General features: G+C 44.9%; 1 protein-coding gene across 1 annotated transcript in view; it reads left to right on the top strand.

The window, feature by feature from the left end:
* Positions 1-21,513, top strand: part of WDR43 (WD repeat domain 43) — a 187,135-nt gene that overhangs the window by 44,178 nt on the left and 121,444 nt on the right. Inside the window, exons 5-6 of the mRNA XM_030196135.1 lie at positions 1,086-1,225; positions 12,169-12,271. Of these exons, the coding sequence (XP_030051995.1) occupies positions 1,086-1,225; positions 12,169-12,271 (243 nt within the window). The remainder of the gene's footprint in view (positions 1-1,085; positions 1,226-12,168; positions 12,272-21,513) is intronic.

Genomic DNA, 21,513 nt, shown 5'->3' with positions numbered 1-21,513 from the left:
CATTTGCAGGGTAGCCACTTGGTCATTCCTTTGTGAAGCACTACAAGTTTGATTTCGCTAGAGGCAAGTCGGTCTTTGGAAGAGGGATAATTCAGGGGGCCTTGTCTTCCTCTGCCTAGTGGAGTATTGCTTGGGTACATCCCACTTGTCTAGACTGGTCCAGCAGAGATGAAAAGGGAGGTTAAATTTAGTCATACCTGTTAATTTCCTTTCCTTGAATCCTGTTAGACCAGTCCAGGACATGTCTTGGAAGTCCATGGTGTGAGGAATTTCCCATGTTGTCTGTTCGCTCCCTTTGTGGTGTGGCAAGGTAGACCTTTTTCTGTTTTCTGCAATTGCAGACTAGAGAATTCCAGGTTGCACCAGCCGTTATACCAGTGATGTCACTAAAATAGTTCAGTATCTCTCTCTACTTCCATCTGCTGGTAAGGGTAACTAAACCCACTTATCTGGACTGGTCTAGCAGGAAATGGCAGGTATGACTACATTTCACCATTTATATCTTAATCCCAGCCAATTTCCTTGATGTTTCTCAGATGTGGATGAGAAAAGTACCTCAACCACATACTTTCAACTGTTAAATTCTATTTTTCCCTTCCATTGGTTGTTTGCTAGTTGGTCCCTTCCTTTTTTTATTCTGCTGGCCTTGCACAGGTACATTGTGGAGACCTATGGTCACCAAAAATGGCTTCTTAATTGCACAGCTTTGGTTTACTTTGACATAAATTTGACAGTCACATATTTTGGCATAGTATTTGTCTTACTCCATTTGCTGTGATGCAGGCTCCAACTTAAGGGTGACCAGGGGTGGCTTCAGCTGAAGCTTAACATCTATCCAAAAGACATGAAGCACCATAAACAATTGGTTTGAAGTTTAGTGCTAATATCCTTCTGTTCTGATAGATGCTGTATATTTGGCCCTGGGTGGTGGTGTGTGTTTTTTTTTTTTTTTTTAAATCTTCACTGCTCTAATTTTTGTGTTTTATCAGGTTTCATTGCCTCTTTTGATCCCTGCTAAGATTTTTGTCTATGCCTCGGGACAGGGTTTAACCCTAGATGACTGACTTGCCCATTTGTTTCTACAGCAATTCACAGGCCATTCGACAGCAGTATCATCACTCATGTTCATCACAGAGAGACCTTCCAGCGAAAGCCAACCCTTTGATGGCATCACAGGCCTCTACTTCCTGTCTGGAGCTCTGCATGACCGATTACTCAGCGTATGGTGCGTTGACATCCCTTCCTCATCCTTATATTGCATAAAATATGAAATATCACTAAATCCTGTACCAGAATGAGTTTTTTACTATACATACTTGCACAACCTTTGTTTTGGGATTCTTATACGAACCAAATAATGTACCCATGAGATCTGAATCCTTGTTTTCTATAAATGTGCTTGACTTCCTTATGCATACACTTTATTCTCTTCTAATTGGCAGTTGAAATCTGTAAGGAAGAAACGGAAAAGCATAGAAAAATGAAGGCAGATAAAGACCATATGGCCTATCCAGTCTGCTTATCCAGAGGGGTTTTCTTTGTTTTTTTTTTGTTTGTTTTTTTGGCATGTGCTGCCGTTTCACAGTGTTTTTGTCTTGGAAATTTCCACCCACCCCTGTCTTGTACATTTTAAAAAGAAAATAACAGCTGGGCTCAGGGTAGGCTTATACAGCAGAATTTTAAAAAGGTATTATTGGGTGTGTTTAATATATAGGGCAGTGGTTCCCAAACCTGGTCCTTGAGGCATCCCAGACAGTCAGGTTTTCAGGATATCCACAGTGAATATTCATGAGAGAGATTTGCATGCACTGCCTCAACCTCATGCAAATCTATCTTGTTAATATTCATTGTGGATATCCTGAAACCCTGACTGGCTGGGATGCCTCCAGGATCAAGTTTGGGAACCACTGACATGGAGTGAGAGCATAAGCAAAATTTTGTCCTAGAATATGGATGTAAGTACTAAATAGTTAAAGTTTTAACTAGTAAGTTTACTGGCTTCAGGAGAGTGTCACAAAATGCTACCACTACTTCCTACTAAGTGTTAACACCATACAAATTTTGAGGGGTCCTGCTGAGTATCGCTCAGGCCCTGCCAGCTCTTGTGCATATGCCCCTACACCTAGCAGCTACCCAGCCACAAGCTGAGTTGCCTCTTGGCAAGGTCCAGTTTTTATCAGCCTCTAACAGGTGGTTCAGGTCTGGATTGGTGCAGCTGCAGGATTTAAGAAGGCTCCCTCAGGCCTGGGCTCAGTGGGCTGAGAAGTTGGGAGGACCCTGCTCCTGGGGTCAGCCTGCAGGCCATCTTCTCTGTTGAGCGGTTGCTGGTGTTAGTGGTTGGGGGGTTGGGAATCATGAAATCCCAGGGTTATCTCAGGACTGTGAACCTTCAACAATTGCTTGGGCTGGGTCTCCACAGAGCCCATAAGATCCAGTTGTGGGGGTACCCTGTAGGATTGTGTCCCTCTCCCCTGTTGCTAGTGGTTAGGTTGTTGGCCCTTGAATTTGATTGGCAAACCAAAAAAAAAAAAAATTGGAAGCTGCAGTTGGGCGCAGAGCTCTTCCTGCTCCACCTTTAACAGCAATTTGGTGAGGCAGGTAGAAGAGACCCCTACCACTTGTATGGCAGTTCCTCTGGAGCCCACTGCTCCAACAGCCTGGTAATGGTGCCAGGTTCCTAATGACAGAATAGCCATTTTGGCTGCAGGTCTCTGTAGTGTGAGGAGGTTGTTGGCATGCTGTGAATTAGTAAAGGGGCAAAAGGCATCCTAGATTTAGGAGAGGTCTGCCCCTCCAAGGTTGGGGGTGCTGAGGGGGTCCAGACCAGTGACTACCTCTGCAGCACCAGCTCAGCCAGCAGTAGCAACTGGTCATGGAGCTGGCCAGCTGCTTGTACAAGGTCATTGCTTCCTCCAGGCTCAGGAACCATGCTCCGATGGGGCAAAAAGTTACCGCATGGATGGGAGGGCCTCTTGGGCTGGCTGGAGGGCTGTGTAATGCCACCAGTCTGCAGAAGGCCTGGTGGGCACTTGAGGACGACAAGAGGGATCTTGAGACTAGCAGAGGACGCCTCAGAAGAAGAGGAAGCATTCCCTATTTGAGGAGGATGAGCCGCACGTTGGGTCTTTCATCATTTCCTAGGTCACATTCTCCTTGAGGATACCCAAGGCTCTTATTGAGGACATGTTAGAGGGAAACCACATTATGGAGGGATCATAGTGACTGAATAGGTCCTTTGTGCTCCACAAGGCCCTGTGATGGATTATGTTGGAGGAATGGGAGTCTCCGGAGGTGATCTTGAGAAAGCTCCAAGGTTTACGGTAGGTTTTACCATCTGCCAAATGAGGACTTGGACCAGCTGTTCTGTCACTCCCAGGGTGAACTCGCTGGTGACTGCAGTTACTAGGAAGACCATGATCTCGGTAGAAGGGGGAATTGGCCCTCAAGAATGTCCAGGACATGCACTTGGAGGATTTACCTTAAGGAGATGTTCACTGCTGCAGTGCTAGGGATGCAGGTTGCTATTTGTGGGGCTATGCAGCCAGGGCTTTCCACTGCTGGATCCAGAAATGCCCGGCCCCCAGTCAGCAAGGTTAGAATCGGAGATGACCTTACTAGCCAGTGCCCTTTATGATTTGGAGCAGGTTGGTTCCCATTCGGTTGCCTCTGCAGTGGTGGTGTGATGAGTGCTGTGACTCTGGAATTGGTTGGTGGACTTGGCCTCCAAGTTAAGGCTCAATAAGCTTCCCTTTAGGGGTTGTCTGCTCTTTGGAGAGGATCTGGAGAAGTTGGTAAAAGACTTGGATGATCCAAAACTTCAGGTTACTGGAAGATCGTTTTAAGATGCTTTGGAGGTTGACAGAGTCCAGGTCCTGCACTAAGGATTGGAGACATTCCTGCCCAAGGAGATGGGGCTCTTCTTCCTCCAGGTTTTCTTCTGGCTGTTCAGGAGGTCTCTGTCACTTGGATGCCGGAAGTCCCATGAGGGACAGTAGGCTCATTCCAAATGGCTGTGGTAGTGACTGGCTCCATTGTTTTGCTTCAGAGTGGGACTTGCATTACATCAGACATTTTGGGTTCAGGAGGTGGTACAGAGTAGGTGCGTTATGGAATTTGGAATTTGCAGAACCATTGTCTTTCTTCATGGTGGTTCTTTGACCAAGAGGCAGGTGTAATTATACACAGGCCATAGTTACCACCTTGGATCATCTGACTTCGACTCAGGACCATGGTCAAGGTACCACCAGAAGAGTATGGCAAGGGCTAGTACTTTGTTTACTTTGAAGAGCCCAAGAAGAGAGGTGCATTTTGTTGTATCCCCGACCTTAAAGGCGTAAATTCAGCATTTGAGTTCCAGATACGTTATGGTCAGTGAGAGCTGCTGTCTGTCAGGGTGAGTTCCTTGTGTCACTGGACTTGACAGAGGCTTACTTGCTTATTTTAGTGTTCCTAGAGCATAAGAGGTTTTAGCAGTTTTGTGTGCTGTTGACCCTTTGGCTAGCGACAGCACCCAGGATCTTCTCCAAGGGGCCATGGTGGTTCCGTTGGTCTCTGTTCATAAAGAGAGCATCAGAGTCCATGCCTAAACTCACCTTCCACTTTAGGGACAGATGTTATCTTCTCTCCAATGGTGGGGCCACTGGGAGAATCTCCATGAACAATTCTTGGAGTCCCCAGTGTGGGTGACGGTGACGACTTCACCCTCTCTGGTTGGAGGAGGTACCCATTGTCAGGAGCATTTGGGACAGTGTTAGTTGTCTCTTCTGGGAAGCCAACTGGTCCATCAATTGCTTGAAAGCCAGGGCAATTCGCCTGGCTCTGGTAGTATTCCAGAACATGCTGGAGGGGACAGCAGTATGAGTCTTGTTGGATAGTGCTACCCACCGTGGTGTATGACAGCAAGCAACAGGGAGCCAGAAAAGTGGCGGTGGCAGAGGAGATGCCTTTCTGCCCACTGGAGTAGCAGCAGTACTTGCTGGCCATCTAGGCAGCTCACATCGCTGAGCCACAGCACCCTAGATCCAGGGAGATCAGATGGCTGCTGGTGGATCAATGGAATCAGGCAGGTGTTCGACCTCATGGCATTGAATCACAACCCCAAGGCCGCAGGATTCTTTATCGGAAGGAAAGCGCAAGGGATTCAAGATACTGTCGTGCTACTTCAGATATGGTGCAGGGCCCAGCTACTGTATGTGTTCCCCGATGGCTCTTTATAGGTCAGGTTCTATGCAGAATAATGACCCAACCCTTTCTGGTGACCTTAATGGCTCCAGATTGGCCTCAGTGTCCTTAAATCTGGTCAGCTTCCTAGTGAGAGATCCTGTGTGGCTCCCAGAGGATCTGGCCCTTTTCTTGCATGGGCCCATTGTGATTGAGGATCCAGAACCCTTCTGGCTTACAGCCATGCGCTTAAAAGATGCCATCTAACCTGCAAGAGCTATTCAACAGTAGTGTCCACTCTCTTCTGTGGGCTTGCAGAGCTTCCACATCTCTGGCTTATTTGAGGGTGTATGAATTGTCTGGGTTCTCCCACCCCCCTTGAGGCTGGTGTAAGTGAGAGTCAGTGATACTGTGCGGGCGGAGGTGATTTCAGTGCTGGCCTTTTTTCAGGAGAGGTTTGAGTATGGCCTGTTGCTCAGTCCCTTGGTAGTGGCTCTAGCATGTTATTGAGGCACTGATGGAGGGTCTGCCCTGGCACCACATCCCAATGTGGTAAATTTTTGAAAGGAGTTAAAACAGCTTCATGTTCTCATGTGACTGTAGGTTCATCAGTGGGACCTAGGCGTTGTCGAGGCCTCCATTTGAACTGTTAGGAAAGGCTCCTCTGAAAGATCTCTCTCTAAAGGTGGTCGTCCTGGTAGCCATTTGCATGGTGAGGCGTATTTTGGAGTTTTGGATTGGTCTAGCAAGCTTTGCCTAAGAGAACTGCTCCATTCCATGCCAATCAAGAGATTTGTGAGGTATTGGGTTCTCCGTGCTCTGGATGTTCGGAAGGTGATCAAGAACTTGAAAGTGACCAGCTCTTTTCAGAAGTTGGATCATTTGTCTGTGTTCTACAAGGGGTCAGGGTCAGTATTTGATATACATGGAAAGTATGTAGTATGAGCTTTCTGGTATGTAGTGTTGCCATGATTTGGTTTTCTGCCAGGTACTTGTGACCTGCCTTTGCCACTATTTGGAAAACAGGATATTGGGCTAGATGGACCATTGGTCTGACGTAGTATGGCTACTCTTATGTTTTTATGTACTGCCTTTCTGTGGTACAACTAAAGTGGTTTACATATTATTTATATGTACTTTATCCTTTACATATTATATATAGGTACTTTCTCTCTCCTTGCTTGGCTCACAATCTTTTCTGTACCTGCGTCAATGGAAGGTTAAGCGACTTGCCCAGGGTCACAATAAGCTGCAGTGGGAATTGAACCCAGTTCCCTTGGTTCTCAGCCAACTGAACTAAGCATTAGGCTGCTACTCCACTGTCTGCAATGAGGACAGGCTGCTTCAAAGGCCTCTGTACCACGCAAGATTGAATGGCTCTGCTTTTTATTGTGCAAGAAGCAGATTCCTGCTGGTCTCCGAGCACATTTCCCTAGGGCTTAGGCTTTTTCCTGGGCTGAAGCAGTAGTGGAGTAAGGAGGCAACGGCCTCTTTTTTTGCATGCCTCTTTTTTTGTGAGAATTATTGGTTGGCTAACTAGTCTTGGGGGGTGGGGGTCTGCACATTTGGCAGAGCAGTTTTGATGAAGGCCTCTTCACACTGCATTGAAGCTTTGGTATATTCCGTTCGTTCTGGACTTGTGTTGCAGGAGGATAAGGAGGGTGAAATTTGATCTTGCCTGCTAATTTCCTTTCCTCAAGTCCTGCTAAACCAGTCCAGGCTCCTATGGCAGGTCCCTCCCCTCCCCCCCCCCCCCCCCCCCCCCCCCCCCCCCCAAGAGTCAAAATGGTCTGTGATTTTTGGGTCCATTCCTGATCAGTTGTATGTTATTGAATGTTCTATATCTTTGTTTTCTGCCTCTAATTGGGACATTTTATTTGCTGCTTTGTTGTGGACATACTGGAGCTTTCGGATCTGCACCAGTCTTTATAGGGTGGCTGTGACATCACTGAAAGTCTGCATTCTCTGCCTCCATCTGGTGGTTGGGGAGCATAACCCACTGGTCTAGACTGGTTTAGCAGGACTCAAGGATTGGAAATTTAGCAGGTAAGACCAAATTTCACCATACTGAACACACAACTCGGATGTTATCTTACTTTAATATTCTTAAGACAACCGTTTTTAACATACTTGGCTGTTTTTCCAGTGTCAGGGTCCTAGTTTGGGGGTGTTGGTTTTTTGGATAATTTTTCCTTTTGAAATGGCTGCATCAGCTCTAATACTACCTGTAGAATCATCAGGTGCTTTGCCCAGAATGTCAAAGGGCTGAATCATCCATACGATCCATATGTATATTGATTACTAGTTCTGTCTTCCTTAGCGTTCTCAGTAGACCAGAATCTGTGGGTTGTACCTGGAGACAAAGAACAAAGTCCTGTGAGCTGTAGCCTGTAAAGGCACCATGCAGCCTGAGCTCCTCCACATGCTGATAGGTGGACTGCGCAGCTTATGGAATGGTGTGTGAGGGCAGTTCTGGCCAGTTGGAGAACTGGATCCCAGTTAAGAAGAGGGTGTACTGAAGGAGACCATAAAAAAAAAAGGAGGGGATTGTAGGGGGAATGGGGGGGATTTCTCAGAAAAGTAAAATTCCCCCTCCCCCAGCCATTTCCCCCCTTTCTCCTGGGTTGGTACATATTTTAATTTAACAAGAGGACTTCTATTAAGCTTAACAAAAGAAAAGCAGCAGTCAGGACAGGCTATGCAATATCTAAATACAATATACAAATTGCTGCAGTAATACAAGTTTTCCACAATGTAAAAGTAAATCCTCTAATTTTAGTTTTATGTAACAACTAAAAAAAAAAAAGGTGGGGGAGGAGAAATAGAGGAATTAAACCTTACTGTTAGGATCCAAGGAAAACACTTTAAAAAAACAATAGAAATGGTAAGACATAACAAGAAAAACCAGTGCAGGTCTCATTCACCCACAAAATTGGGCTGTCACAGGTGAGGTGGGAAGGCCAAGACTGTGGAAGAAGGGCATCTCTCTGCTAATGGCCAGCCTCGAAGGAGCTCAAACATTGCAGCATTGGGAGCAGCGTTTTTCAGTGGGACTGTGGTGAAAGTTTGTCTTCTCGTATGTGGATGAGTTGGGCTAGGCAGTGAGATGGGGTCCCTGGCAGAGCATGCAGGAACTGCTCCTGATGCAGCAGCCACCAGAGTGCTTCAGGGCAGTGTGCTTCTTACCATGGTATCCATCCATCTACTGTGAATTACAGAGGGAGTCTGTCATATGAGTTGGGGCACTCACATAAAGCGATAACCAGAGAGAGCTTACACTGCTAGCTGTGTTTGTTTCAAAGTGCTGGAATGGTAGCAGCAGGTACAAGGCCCCAGGGGATGAGATGTAGTCTTCAAGCAAAGGATGAGGGCTCTGAGGGGAGCCTGGACGTATACTGATGGCTCTGGTGCATCCCTGGGAGCAATGATTCCCTTTTCACTGGAAATTGTGTTGCTTCGGCTCAAAGCATTTTTGTTAGTGTTCTTGGGAGCCTGAGTATGGAAGTTCATCCCTTGACCTCCTCAGCTATTATGGACAACCAGGTTTCAAAGCACAAATGCTTGGAGGTGCTTGACAATTAAGAGTCAGGTGGCATCAGCAATAATCTCTGACCATAAAGGAGGGGGGGTTGCTTGGGTTGAGGTTTGTGTCCTTGGGAGAACCTTTTGAGGAAGGTGATCTCTGGGTGAGAGAAGGTGATAACCCAGGGTTATCTTCCAGAGAGGAGTTCATGACAGTTATATGTGAAGGTTTGAGAGGCACTCTGATTTACTTTCAAGGTTTAGGTTTCCAGTCATTCTGGATTCTCTTTCAGAGTGACCAGAAAAGGCAGTAACCAAGGACTGAGCCTCAGGCTCCTCTTGGGTTTCCCCAGTGATGGTCTAAGAGTCCATTCTTTGGAAGTTCTGAGGTGGATGCATATTGTTGTGTTTGATCTTCTAAGAGTCCATTCTTTGGGAATTTCTGAGGTGGATGTATGTCATGTTTTTTGTTTTACAAGGAATGGATCTATCACATGTGACTGATGGCTTTTGGATGTAACCAAGTTATGAGCTGGAATTTTCCCATCCTTATGCAGATTTCATTGTAGTTTTGCCATGTTGCACCCCATCAAAGTTTCAGCCATGAAGGTTTCACTGCAAAAGCTGGCGCTAATGTGGCAGATCCAGAGCCTGGTCCGAGTAGAGAGGAGATATTCTATCTACTTCATAGTGCCCAAGGAATAATGCATGTGTCATCCAATCCTACACCTCAAGGTAAAATGTAGTACATTCCAGAATGGAAACTCTGAGATTAGTATTAGCAGCTGGGAGGAGTTCTTAACAACATTGGGCCTCAAGGAGGAATGTCTTTATCTTTATATTACGATTTGATCACTGCATCAAAAATTCTTGTTTGTGGTTCTGGTGCAGCATTTAAAGTCTCGGCCAATGCCCTTTGATCTGGCGACTGCTCCAAGGACATTCTCCAAGGTGATGGTTGTGGTGCCAGCCTTCCCTTCATTGTCAGGGCATCAGGGTTCACCCCCTGTTTGGATGACTGGCTAATTTGACCCACTACATTACAGGAGAGCAAAAAAGTGACTGAGTTCTGCATCTTCTTCAGTCCTTGGGTTGGGTGGTAAATGTTATCAAGACCAAACTAATTCCTTCTCAGTCCATCAAATATTTGGGTGTGAGATTAGACACCAAAACAAGGGTATAATGGTTTTGTGTGCCCCCCACCCCTTTCTGACTTGGTTTTGATGCTGCAGTCTCAGATCAGCTTCTGCTGTACCAAGGAGCTTTCTCAAACTTCGGGACTATAAGCGGGTGCTGGGGTTAATGGAATTGACCATAGATCTGGTCCCTTGGGCTCGAGATCATATGTAGCCATTGTAGAGGTATCTCCTCAATTACTGGTTGGCGCAGTCGTAGAGTTACAAGTGCCATCCACCCTGGATGTCACATGTGAAAAATAGAATGAAGTGGTGACTTCATTTATCTATTCTAAGAGGTTTGAGTCTGGAAGCTTCACAGATGGCACCATGATAATGTGGGGTACCCACTGCCAGAGAGCTAGTTCATCAACTTTCTGGAGTTGAGGGCAGCGCAGAAAGCACTGCAGTTCTTCCATGCCCTTGTGCATTACAAGTCAGTTGGTATATTTTCGGACAAGTCTTCATGGTGACAAGGACCAATGCCAAAGTTTACCACTTTCTTCATAAGTAGAAGGAGCACGGATCCGAAGGCCTGGACACACTGTTGCAACCATGGCTGCAAAAGCAGCTGCTGAATGTTTTCCTTTGTTACCAAAGCTGGGTTGTTGCTGGGTGATTCTAATAGCAATTGGATCTAATTAGTCTTAAGATTGACTGGCCACTGCTATTTCCCCAGGCTTCTGCTTCAGGATTTAGTAACCATGGAAAATTTATTTTCTTTCTTTCTTATAACTTGGTTCTTAAGCAGTTAATCTGACTTGGTGGGAATACTTTGAAGAAGTAATTGCCATGCTGCTTCAAGCCAGAAAGCCGCTTCCCTCAGTGGTGTAAGCTAGAGTCTGGAGAGTGTTTGGGGCATGGTATAAAGTCAAGATAATTTCTCCCTTTGCTTCATCAATCGCACATATCCTGGCATTCCATCAGGAAGTTTTATACTGAGTTCCTTAAAGGTTCAGGAAGCAATCCTAGTGTGTGTTGGCAGCCCATCCCAACGTGGTCTGCTTCCTGAGCGGAGTAATGCAATTATGACCCCCCCCCCCCCCAATTGTACATCCTGTCCTGATTGGAGTCCGAATTTTGGTACTCAGGTCATTGGGTGGCAGGATCTGACCTGCAAGACTATATTTTTGTTGGCCATTTCTTCAGTATGGAGAATCTTGGAATTGCAATCACTATCGTTCAGGTATCCCTTTCCCATTTCATGGAAGCTGGAGTTTTAATCAGTACAATTCTGTCCTTTCTTCCAAAAGTTATCTTCCTTTCATGTGAATCCTTGTGCTTCCTCCTTTTTGGAAGGATGAACGTGGGGAAGAATTTAAGAGCTTGCAGTTCTTAATTATAGGAGTATTCATCCAGTCCTAGACCAATTTGGAAGAAGTTGGACAGTTTTTCTTTGTAAGTATCAGGAAGAGACAGGCAGTCTTTAAAGGTCCCTACTGCTTAGTGGCTCAAAGAGATGATTGTCAACTTATATTCTGAAGCATAAACAGCCTCCTAAGGGTTTGAGAGCATATTCCACCTGGGCACAACAGTCTCTTGGGCAAAGTTGTACAATGTGCCAGTCAATATTTCTGGAGCAGCAACATGGTTATCGTTCTTATAATAATTTTACAAGGTGCTATAAGCTCAGTGTTTTGAGGGGGGGGGGGGGGGGGGGGATGAGCTGATGCCACATTTGTGACCAAAGCCCTTTGGGCAGGGGTTGCAAAATCCCAACCATCTTAAGGAATACTTTGCTGCATCCCACAGGTTCTGGATTGGTCTGGTGAAAATGCTAAGGAAGGAGAAATTTAAGTCTTGCCTGCTAATTTTCCTTGAATCCTACCAGACCTATCCAGATTCCCTTTTATTACAGTATCTGCTCTGATAGTGCTGTGATAACTGTTCTCTTGCTATTCAATTTTGGAAACTAATGTTTAAGTTTCTGTTCACGTTTAGAAGTTGTATTTTTTGGGAACCATACGTTTATATTTAAAAACACAAAAATACAAGTCAAGTGAAAGGAAGAACACATGGAGTCCATTGTTTAGTCGTTTGAAATACTAAGGAGTTCAGGCTGCATAATACCCTTATAGGGCAGAACTCGTAGGGCTTGGTTCTCTATCTGTATCTGCTGGTTGACCCTGGATTGGTCTGGTGGGACTCGTGGAAAGAAAATTAGCAAATAAGATCTAATTGCTCCATGCATAGGTTTTGCAGCTTGAAAAATAGAAACCATGCAGTGAAAGCTGGCTTTATGTTGATCACTGCTTGTGTGAAAGAGATGGTGGTTATCTTACTGTGTCATGGTATGCAATCATTTCTGCAGGCAGGTGAGATCAGAGAGGAAAGAGAAGAGTGCGGTGATTACCTTCACGCTCACAGAGGCACCAGTTCATGTGGACCTGGCAGTGTCTGAAAACAAGGAGGAGGTAAGATTCAAACTGTTCATGAATTTTCCTGATGAGAAATGATTGTGGTGGTGGGGCATAGTGGATACCCCAGGTCACAAACCTACTCATTACATACTAATACCATTTTCACTCAGGCAGTACTACCTGTTTGATCATTTGCTATAAGAAGTCTTTTAGGTTTAACGACCTTTTGTTTATTTTCAAACAAGGTTCTGTGTGCACATTAGTATGTTATTAGTTAATAGGCCCTATTACAGTAAACACATGCTACTGGAGGTTGATCATTAGATCTCTAAGCTTGCTATCTGCCTTCTCAGTGCTGCTTGACTATGCAGTTTCTGTCTGTTCTTTGGATAGCTAGATTAATGTGGTCTGTACTGAATTGGAATATCTCATTATGGTACTCCTCATATCAAAAGGCTCACCACATATGGGTCTAGTACCCATCTCAGTTTTGTGCATACCAACTTAGTCTTTCAGCACAGGCTTGGTTGAAACTGATATGCCTGATTTCAACTTGGTACGGTAAACAAGAGAGACACCATATGCTTTATGCATGTGATCTGAGTTCCGAGTTAGTATCCCTGAGGAAGCCAATAGTTGGAGTATTAGGGCAGCTGACTAGAGCTAAGTGTGTTTGGGCATATTTGTAATGGGTTGTGTGCTGCTTTTATTCCTTTGGGCATTGGTCACTACTACATAGTAGATGACAGCAGTGAAAGACCTGCACAGTCCATCCAGTCTGCCCAACAAGATAAACTCATGTGTGCTACGTTATGTGTATACCTGACCTTGATTTGTATCTGCCATTTTCAGGGCACAGACCGTAGAAGTCTGCCCAGCACTAGCCCCGCCTCCCACCACCGGCTCTGCCACCCAATCTCCGCTAAGCTTCTGAGGATCTATTCCTTCTGAACAGGATTCCTTTATGTTTATCCCACGCATTTTTGAATTCCGTTACCGTTTTCATCTCCACCACCTCCCGCGGGAGGGTATTCCAAGTATCCACCACTCTCTCCGTGAAAAAATACTTCCTGACATTTTTTTTGAGTCTGCCCCCCTTCAACCTCATTTCATGTCCTCTAGTTCTACTGCCTTCGCATCTACGGAAAAGGTTCGTTTGCAGATTAATACCGTTCAAATATTTGAACGTTTGTATCATATCACCCCTTCTCCAGGGTATACATGTTCAGGTCAGCAAATCTCTCCTCATACGTCTTGTAACGCAAATCCAATGCCATTCTTGTAGCTTTTCTTTGCACCGCTTTCAATTCTTTTTACATCCTTAGCAAGATACGACCTCCAAAACTGAACACAATACTCCAGGTGAGGCCTCACCAATGACTTATACAGGGGATTTAAAACCTCCTTTCTTCTGCTGGTCACATCTCTCTCTATACAGCCTAGCAACCTTCTAGCTGCGGCCACCGCCTTGTCACACTGTTTCGTCACCTTCAGATCCTCAGATACTATCACCCCAAATCTCTCTCCCCGTCTGTACATATCAGACTCTCACCGCCTAACACATACGTCTCCCGTGGATTTCTGCTCCCTAAGTGCATCACTTTGCATTTCTTCGCATTGAAATTTAATTGCCAAACCTTAGACCATTCTTCTAGCTGCTTCTGCAGATCCTTTTTCATGTTTTCCACTCCCTCCTGGGTGTCCACTCTTACAAATCTTAGTATCATCCGCAAAAAGGCAAACTTTACTTTCTAACCCTTCGGCAATGTCACTCACAAATTATTTTGAACAGAATCGGCCCCAGCACCCATCCCTGAGGCACTCCACTACTCACCTTTCCCTCATCCGAGCGAATTCCATTAACCACCACCCTCTGGTGTCTGTCCGTCAACCAGTTCCTAATCCAGTTCACCACGTCGGGTCCTATCTTCAGCCTGTCAAGTTTATTCAATAGCCTTCTGTGGGGAACCATGTCAAAAGCTTTGCTGAAATCTAAGTAGATTACGTCTATAGCACGTCCATGATTCATTTCTCCAGTCACCTAGTCAAAGAATTCAATGAGATACTGTGTAGGGTGGTGCAGTATTTTCTCCAGAGACAAGCAGGCATAATATTCTCACATGTGGATGATGTCCTCTACCTTTTCTTTGCATGTCAACAAGGGTGCGAGTGGCTTTAAGAAGTGTACTTGATGCGATAGCACTATTTCAGGCACAGACACCCCCATAACTGTGTACAGTTCTTGGGTCCTGGGCATCAGGGCATACAGTGTAGCCTCTCTGTGCATGGAAACAAGAACTCTTAAGAACATGAGTGTTGCCATACTGGGACAGACCAAAGGTCCATCAAGCTCAGTATCCTGTTTACAACAGTGGCCAATCCAGGTCACAAATACCTGGCAAGGTCCCAGAACAGTAAAACAGATATTATGCTACTTATCCTAGAAATGAACAGTGGATTTACTTGAGTCCATCTTAATAATGGCTTATGTACTTTTAGGAAATTATCTAAACTTTTTTTTTTTAAACCCTGCTAAGCTGTTTTAAGGCATCAAATTCTAGTTTAATTTACACATTGAGTGAAGAAATATTTCCGGTTTGTTTTAAATGTTCTACTTAGAAGCTTTATTGTGTACCCCCTAGTCCTCTAGTATTTTTTGGAAATCGTAAACTATCTTTTTTGAGATGCGGTGACCACAGTTGCACAGAGTATTTGAGGTGTGGTCGCACCATGAAGCGTTGCAAAAGCATTGTAACATTCTCATTTTTGTTTTTCATTCCTTTCCTAATAATGCCTAACATATTTGCTTTCTTAGATGCTGCTGCACACTGAGCAGAGGGTTTCAAAGTATAACGCCTAGGTCCCTTTCCTGGTCAGTGACTCCTAATGTGGAACCTTGCATTACATAGCTATAATTTGGGTTCCTCTGCCATTTGGATGCCCAGTCTCGTAAGGTCCTCTTGCCATTTTTCACAGTTCTATTGCAATTTAACAACTTTGTGTCATCAGCAAATTTAATTACCTCACTAGTTATTCCCATTTCTAGATCATTTATAAATATATTAAAAAGCAGCAGTCCCAGCACAGACCCGTGGTGAACCCCACTATCTACCCTTCTCCATTGAGAATACTGACCATTTATCCCTACCGTGTTTTCTATCTTTTAACCACTTTTTAATCCACAGTAGGACATTACCTCCGATCCCATAACTTTCCAATTTCCGCAAGAGTCTTTCATGTGATACTTTAGTGAAATGCCTTTTGAAAATCCAGATATAGGATATGGACCGGCTCACCTTTATCTATATGCTTATTCACCCTCTTCAAAGAAATGTAGTAGATTGATGAGGCAGAATTTCCCTTGGCTAAATTCATGTTGGCTTTGTCTTATTAATCTATGCTTGTGTATAAGCTCTGTAATGTTGTTCTTTATAGTAGTCTCTACCATTTTGCCTGGTACCAGTGTCAGGCTCACCGGTCTATAATTTCCCAGATCACCTCTGGAACCCTTTTTAAAAATAGGTGTTAAATTGGCTACCCTCCAATCTTTCCGTGCCATGCTTAATTTTAAAGTTAATTTACATGTTACTAACAAACTATAGATCTCAACTGGAGGTAGTCTCCCTCTTCCAAAATATAGAACCTAACAAAAAATAGTAGGGGGATCTATACAGTATTGAAGCGGAGGTAACACACGGACCATAGACCCTGAAGCAGGTCCACGAAACGGGGGCGACCGTTGGTTGTGGCCGCTGTGTTGAGATAATCCGCATGATACCATACCGGATGAAGATAAGTACAATCCGGTTTTTTTGAATCTTGAATTTGTTAGTGAGATAAAAGTGTAAAAATGAGGAATGTTAAGAGGTTTTTTGGGCCAATGATGATGAAGTCCAGCCCCTAACAGCATTATTATAGATGGGGGCTTCTCGAGGCCTTTTCCTCTTAAAAAACAAATAATTTTTTCATGTTTTCTAGTATAGATCCGCCTACTATTTTTTGTTAAATTTACATGTTACTAACAATAGCTCTGCAGGTTCATATTTCAATTCGATCAGTACTCTAGGATGTATACCTTCGGATCCAGGCAATTAGCTACTCTGCAATTTATCAAATTACCACATTACATTTTCCAGGTTTACAGAGATTTGTTTGTTTCTCTGACTCATCAGCATTGAATACCATTTCTGGCACTGGTATTTCTTCCACAGTGGAGAAATTAAATAGATTCTTTGCTTTGGTTTTCACAATTTATTTAATTTCTCCACTTTGGTCTTATCTTTCCTTGGTGCCCCTTTTATTCCTCAGTCATCTAGCGGCCCAGTTGATTCTTTTGCTGTGTGAGGTCTGTCATTTTCGCACCAGGCAGGCAAGTGACCAAGCGATCCTCATGCCTACCAGCCACCAGGCTATCTACATGCTTAATGATCAAATGTTCAACTAAAACGGTCATACTCGCCCTTGGGCAGAAGCCCCTCTAGACACGTTCTCTCTATGAGAGGATTTTTTTTATCCCCTGGAGAGCAGATCCTGGGTACAGGATCACTTCTGCCTCTCCATAGTGATGCTGTCCCTTCAGGAGACCATTCTTCTCCATGGCAGCACAGAGGTTGCAAGACTGGAGGTGGGAACTTCTCTATAAATCTCTCTGTCTGCCTTAGCTCTTCCAAGTCTGCTATTTGCTATTCTAGGCTCCAGGAATTGGACCCGTTCCCTGAGTGCTAAGAGCTCTTTGCACCGAGTACACACACATGACTTTCTCACCAATTGAGAGATAAGCATAGGACACAGTGCAAAAGACTGGATAGCCTCTGTCTCGATGCTGGATTGCTGCCTACATTTTGTTATTGGTGATTTCTTAAATAAGTTGCTAGTGGAGTGGGAATATATAATCTAAAGTCCTCCAAGATTGCTTGTTATGTGCCAGTCTATGCTAATGTTTAGGTTTCTGTTGTTAATATTTTAATGTTATTAGTAGGTTCCCCTCTATAGTTTTTTTTTTTTTTTTTTGGTCACTACCAAGTTTTATTGAAGAAACGTTTTAACACCATAAGCAACATAATACCATACAAAAGAAATTTACAAGCCACCCCCCACCCCCACCCAGTCCAGCTTAAGCTAAATTGACACTTTACTTAAATATGATTGTATTTTCAGCCAGTCAGGGTCCCGCTTTCATCTCCGATCCAGGAAGACCTGTCAGACCTTCCATCAACAAAACATAATGCAGTCTTTGGTGCCATCTAGTGGTGGGTAACAATGTAGTATCCTTCCATGTAGCAGAGATATCTGAATGGGCTGCAGAGATGCAGCACTTCAAAAATAGATGTAACTCAAAATCTCTGTCCACCTCCTTAGGTAAAATATTCAATAAACACAGTTGTGGAACAAAAGCTACAGCCAATCCTGACATACTGAAATATTCATGCTGGACATAGAACCAAAAATCCTGAACCCAGAGAGACTCCACCTGACCACACTGTTTCCAGCATAGCTGGTCTGCTTTTAAACCCATATGAAACAACAACTGTGGTGTAGTACGGTGTTTCCTAAGTCAGTCCTGGAGTACCCCCTTGGCAATCAGGTTTTCAGGATATCCACAATGAATATGCACGAAAGAGATTTACATATAATGGAGGCATTGTATGCGAATCAAGTTCATATTCATTGTGGATATCCTGAAAACCTGACTGCCAAGGGGGTACTCCAGGACTGACTTGGGAAACACTGGTATAGTATACAAGCAGAGCAAATGTTTAAGACCATTTTCTTTTAAGAGAGCAAAAAAAGACTTGAGTGGCTCTGACAACCTCCTGCCACTCACAAAACACTCTCCCATCCCAACATATAAGGTCATTTACTAAACTTTTATATCTACAAACAATCTTATACAAACCGGATGTCGGCGCCGTGGCCATAGTACTTTCAAAGGATGTCTGGCCCTTGCCAGCACCTCCCTATATAACCCCATAGATAAGCAGTGCTTAATTTTCATGAGTAGATAGAAGTCCTTGCTAGTAAGCCTATAGTAGTAAGCCTATAGTTCTGCTGTAATGAACAAAAATCTTTTATCCACCCCTCCTTTAATAAATGACCTACATATCTAATCCCCCTTCTCCTCCCACCCCCTAACAGAAGGATCAAGGATAGGAACGTCTCCTCCTATTATGAGGGAGATTGGTGAAACCAGGACCTCCAGTGCTTGCCCCACACCCCTAACAAATGCTGCTGCCATATCTGGAGAATGTGTTCTACCATAGGATTAGGGATACTAGCACACCAGGTAGATTGCCATGAACCCCAAGGGAGGCCATGTAAAAGTATTTTACTTACATAAAACTGTTCAATTTGGGCAGACGGCTTGCAGTCCCATAAATGCTGCCATATAGTAAGCCTTTAGATCTGGGCACCTAACCCACCTAACTCTTCATGCTTTATAAGACTAGCTTGAGTCACCCTAGGTCAGGGCATGCTCCATACAAATTGCATTAATAATCTCTGCACCCACTCACCCAGCACTGAAGACTTGATAGGAATAGGGAGAGATTGAAATAGGTGCAGTAATCTCAGTAGAACATTCATTTTAAGGGTAGGTACCCTACCCATCCAGGAGTACAGCCTTCAATTCCATTCCCACAAGTCCGCTTTTATTTTATGGAATAAGGGGAAGTAATTAGCCATAAACAAGTGATCTACATCTGATGTAACTATCACCTCCACATATTTCAAGTTCCACAAAACCCATTTAAATGGGAAGGATGTCTTAAGACGCTCCACCAACCCCTCGTCCAATGATAGATTCAAAGCCTCTGTGTTGTCCAAATTGGCCTTGAAACCAGAGACCCTCTGTGTTGTCCATATTGGCCTTAAAACCAGAGACCCTCCCATACCGTCTCATTTCCTGAATCAAAACGGGCAGAGTGGTGAGAGGACTAGTAAAGGACAATATAACATCATCTGCAAACAGATATCTTGTGAGCAGCAAGCCCAGTAGCTATCCCCTAGTATCAGAAATATTTCTAATACAAAGGCTCCATCACCAAGGCAGATAAGGGCGATGAGGGATGCCCTGGCAAGTACCCCTGCCCAGTGAAAAGATAGAGGTATAACCCCCATTAATTTTAATACAGATCAACGGGTTAGTGTATAAAGTTGTCAGGGACAAAAACCTTCACCAACCCCAAATTTACGCAGGGTGGCAAACCTGAAAGGCCAGTGCACCTGGTCAAATGCTTTTTCAGCATTGATTGCAAGCAGCATAATGGGTATCTTTTGCTCTTTCACTGCCATACTAAGTGTAGAATATGTTTTACACTAGCCGTTGAGCCCGTTAAAACGGGCTGGTATTGGGGTTTTCGGAGGTCGACACTGCCACCCCCCCCCCCCCCCCCGCGAGGTCGCCGCTACCGTTCCCCCACCCCCTGAGTTGCCGCCGCCAGCCCTCCACCCAGCCCAGGCCCTCTCCGCTACTGAACTTACATCAATTCGCCGGAACGCAGCAGGGCAGATCAGCTGAGCTGCCGTCGGCCTTCCTTCTGTGCCTGTGTCCCGCCCTCGTGTGACGTAACGTCAGCGAGGGCGGGACACAGGCAGGGAAGGAAGGCGGACGGCAGCTCACTCAGCTGATGTGCGTGCTGCGTTCCTGCGAATGGATGTAAGTTCAGTAGCGGAGAGAGGGCCTGGGCCGGGTGGAGGACTGGCGGCAGTGACACCGGGTGGGGGGAGCGGTAGCGGCGACCGCGGGGGGGGGGGGGGGGGGAGAGGTAGTGACCTCAGCGGCTTTGGGCAGTTTCCCTCTCTGTCCCGCCCCCATCATCACGTATTGATGCGGGGGCGGGACAGAGAGGGAAGTCTCTACTGCGCATTTGTGAGCGAGTCGGTCACTCACCGTTTATATGTTAGATTATTCATGGTCTGCCACCCCAGTACAAACCCTGCCTGGTCATAATGTATCATCCCAGGCAACCAGGTTGCCAACCTTATTGGCTAAGTTAGCCAGAATTTTTAAATGTGCATTAAAGTTTAATCGCGCAATCAAAAAGTCATGCATTTTGCCAGTAAAAAAATAGAGGCTCCATTTTATCAAGCCACACTAGCAGCTGCCGTTGTGGTAATACTGACAAAGTCAATTCACTTTGGGCCGTGTTGGCATTGCAGCATGGCTTGATAAAAGAAGGGGAAAGTTTAAAACAAAATGTAATACTAAACTGAAAAAAAAAATGCAGCACAAAGTGATTTTTTTTTGGGGGGGGGGGGGGGGATATTGTAACCCATTCCAGTTTTTTTTTTTTTTTTTCATTTTGTATCTTTTTTTTTTTTTTTTAATTCATTTTTTTTTTTTTAGCCTCCCCAGCCTTTACCCAATTTCTCTCTCCCCCCCCCCCCCCCGGACGTTTACCTCTAAAGCAGGCATGATTGGTTTTCTTGAGGGCCACCTATGGGCTAGGCTGCTTGTATGGCCCAGTCTTTAGCTCCCAGCTCTCACTGTGTTGGACCCCGACCCACTGGATCGGAATTGGGCTTCCTGGCTGCGCTCCACATCCTGTATGGCTCCTTCACCCAAGTAATGCTCAGCAGACTGAGTGTAAAGCACAGCGAGATACCAATCACTGGCCCCACCAGACGCATGAGAGACAGACACCATACTGGCCCATAATCGGATCATGTCGGTGTCTCATTGCCCCTTCCCTCTAACTCCTGTACCTACATTGCATCACCTAAAGGCCAGTCTAGCCTCACATCGTTAGGGTATCTAGAGTGCCACAAATCCACCAACTCAGAATCCCTCAGTATACAAGAATAGGCTTTGGGTGCCTTCGGGCAATGCAAATGCCCTCAAGATGGCAAGCCATCCCAAAGTCTAGATTGAACAAAGTTAAAATCTCCCCCCCCAGTAAGTAACCTCCACTGAACTTTCTCCTGCAGGATATCATATGCGCCAGTAATGATTCTGAGACTCAGCATACACATTCACCAACGTAACTGATTGCTCCAAAATAGTATCCAGTAAGATGAGTTCTTCCATTCCCCTGTTCCACCACCTCTTGCAGCCCAAACTTTTCATCATACAGTAATATTGTAACTCCACATTTCTTAGCCCTGTCCACTAACTAGCTTTGCTTGGTCTCTGTGTAATTCTTAAATCGCAAGAGTGCTCTCCCTTTCCTTTAAAATGGGTTTCCTGAAGGAACACAATGTTGAGATGCAACCTAGAAATCTTTGCCCAAAAGGCTCCGTTTATATGGTGTATTGAGCCCCCTCACATTAAAGATACCACCCAAACACAGGAACGATTC

Source organism: Microcaecilia unicolor, chromosome 3, assembly GCF_901765095.1.
Source record: "Microcaecilia unicolor chromosome 3, aMicUni1.1, whole genome shotgun sequence".
In the NCBI taxonomy this organism is placed as follows: Eukaryota; Metazoa; Chordata; class Amphibia; order Gymnophiona; family Siphonopidae; genus Microcaecilia; species Microcaecilia unicolor.
This window is presented reverse-complemented; position numbering and strand designations above follow the sequence as displayed.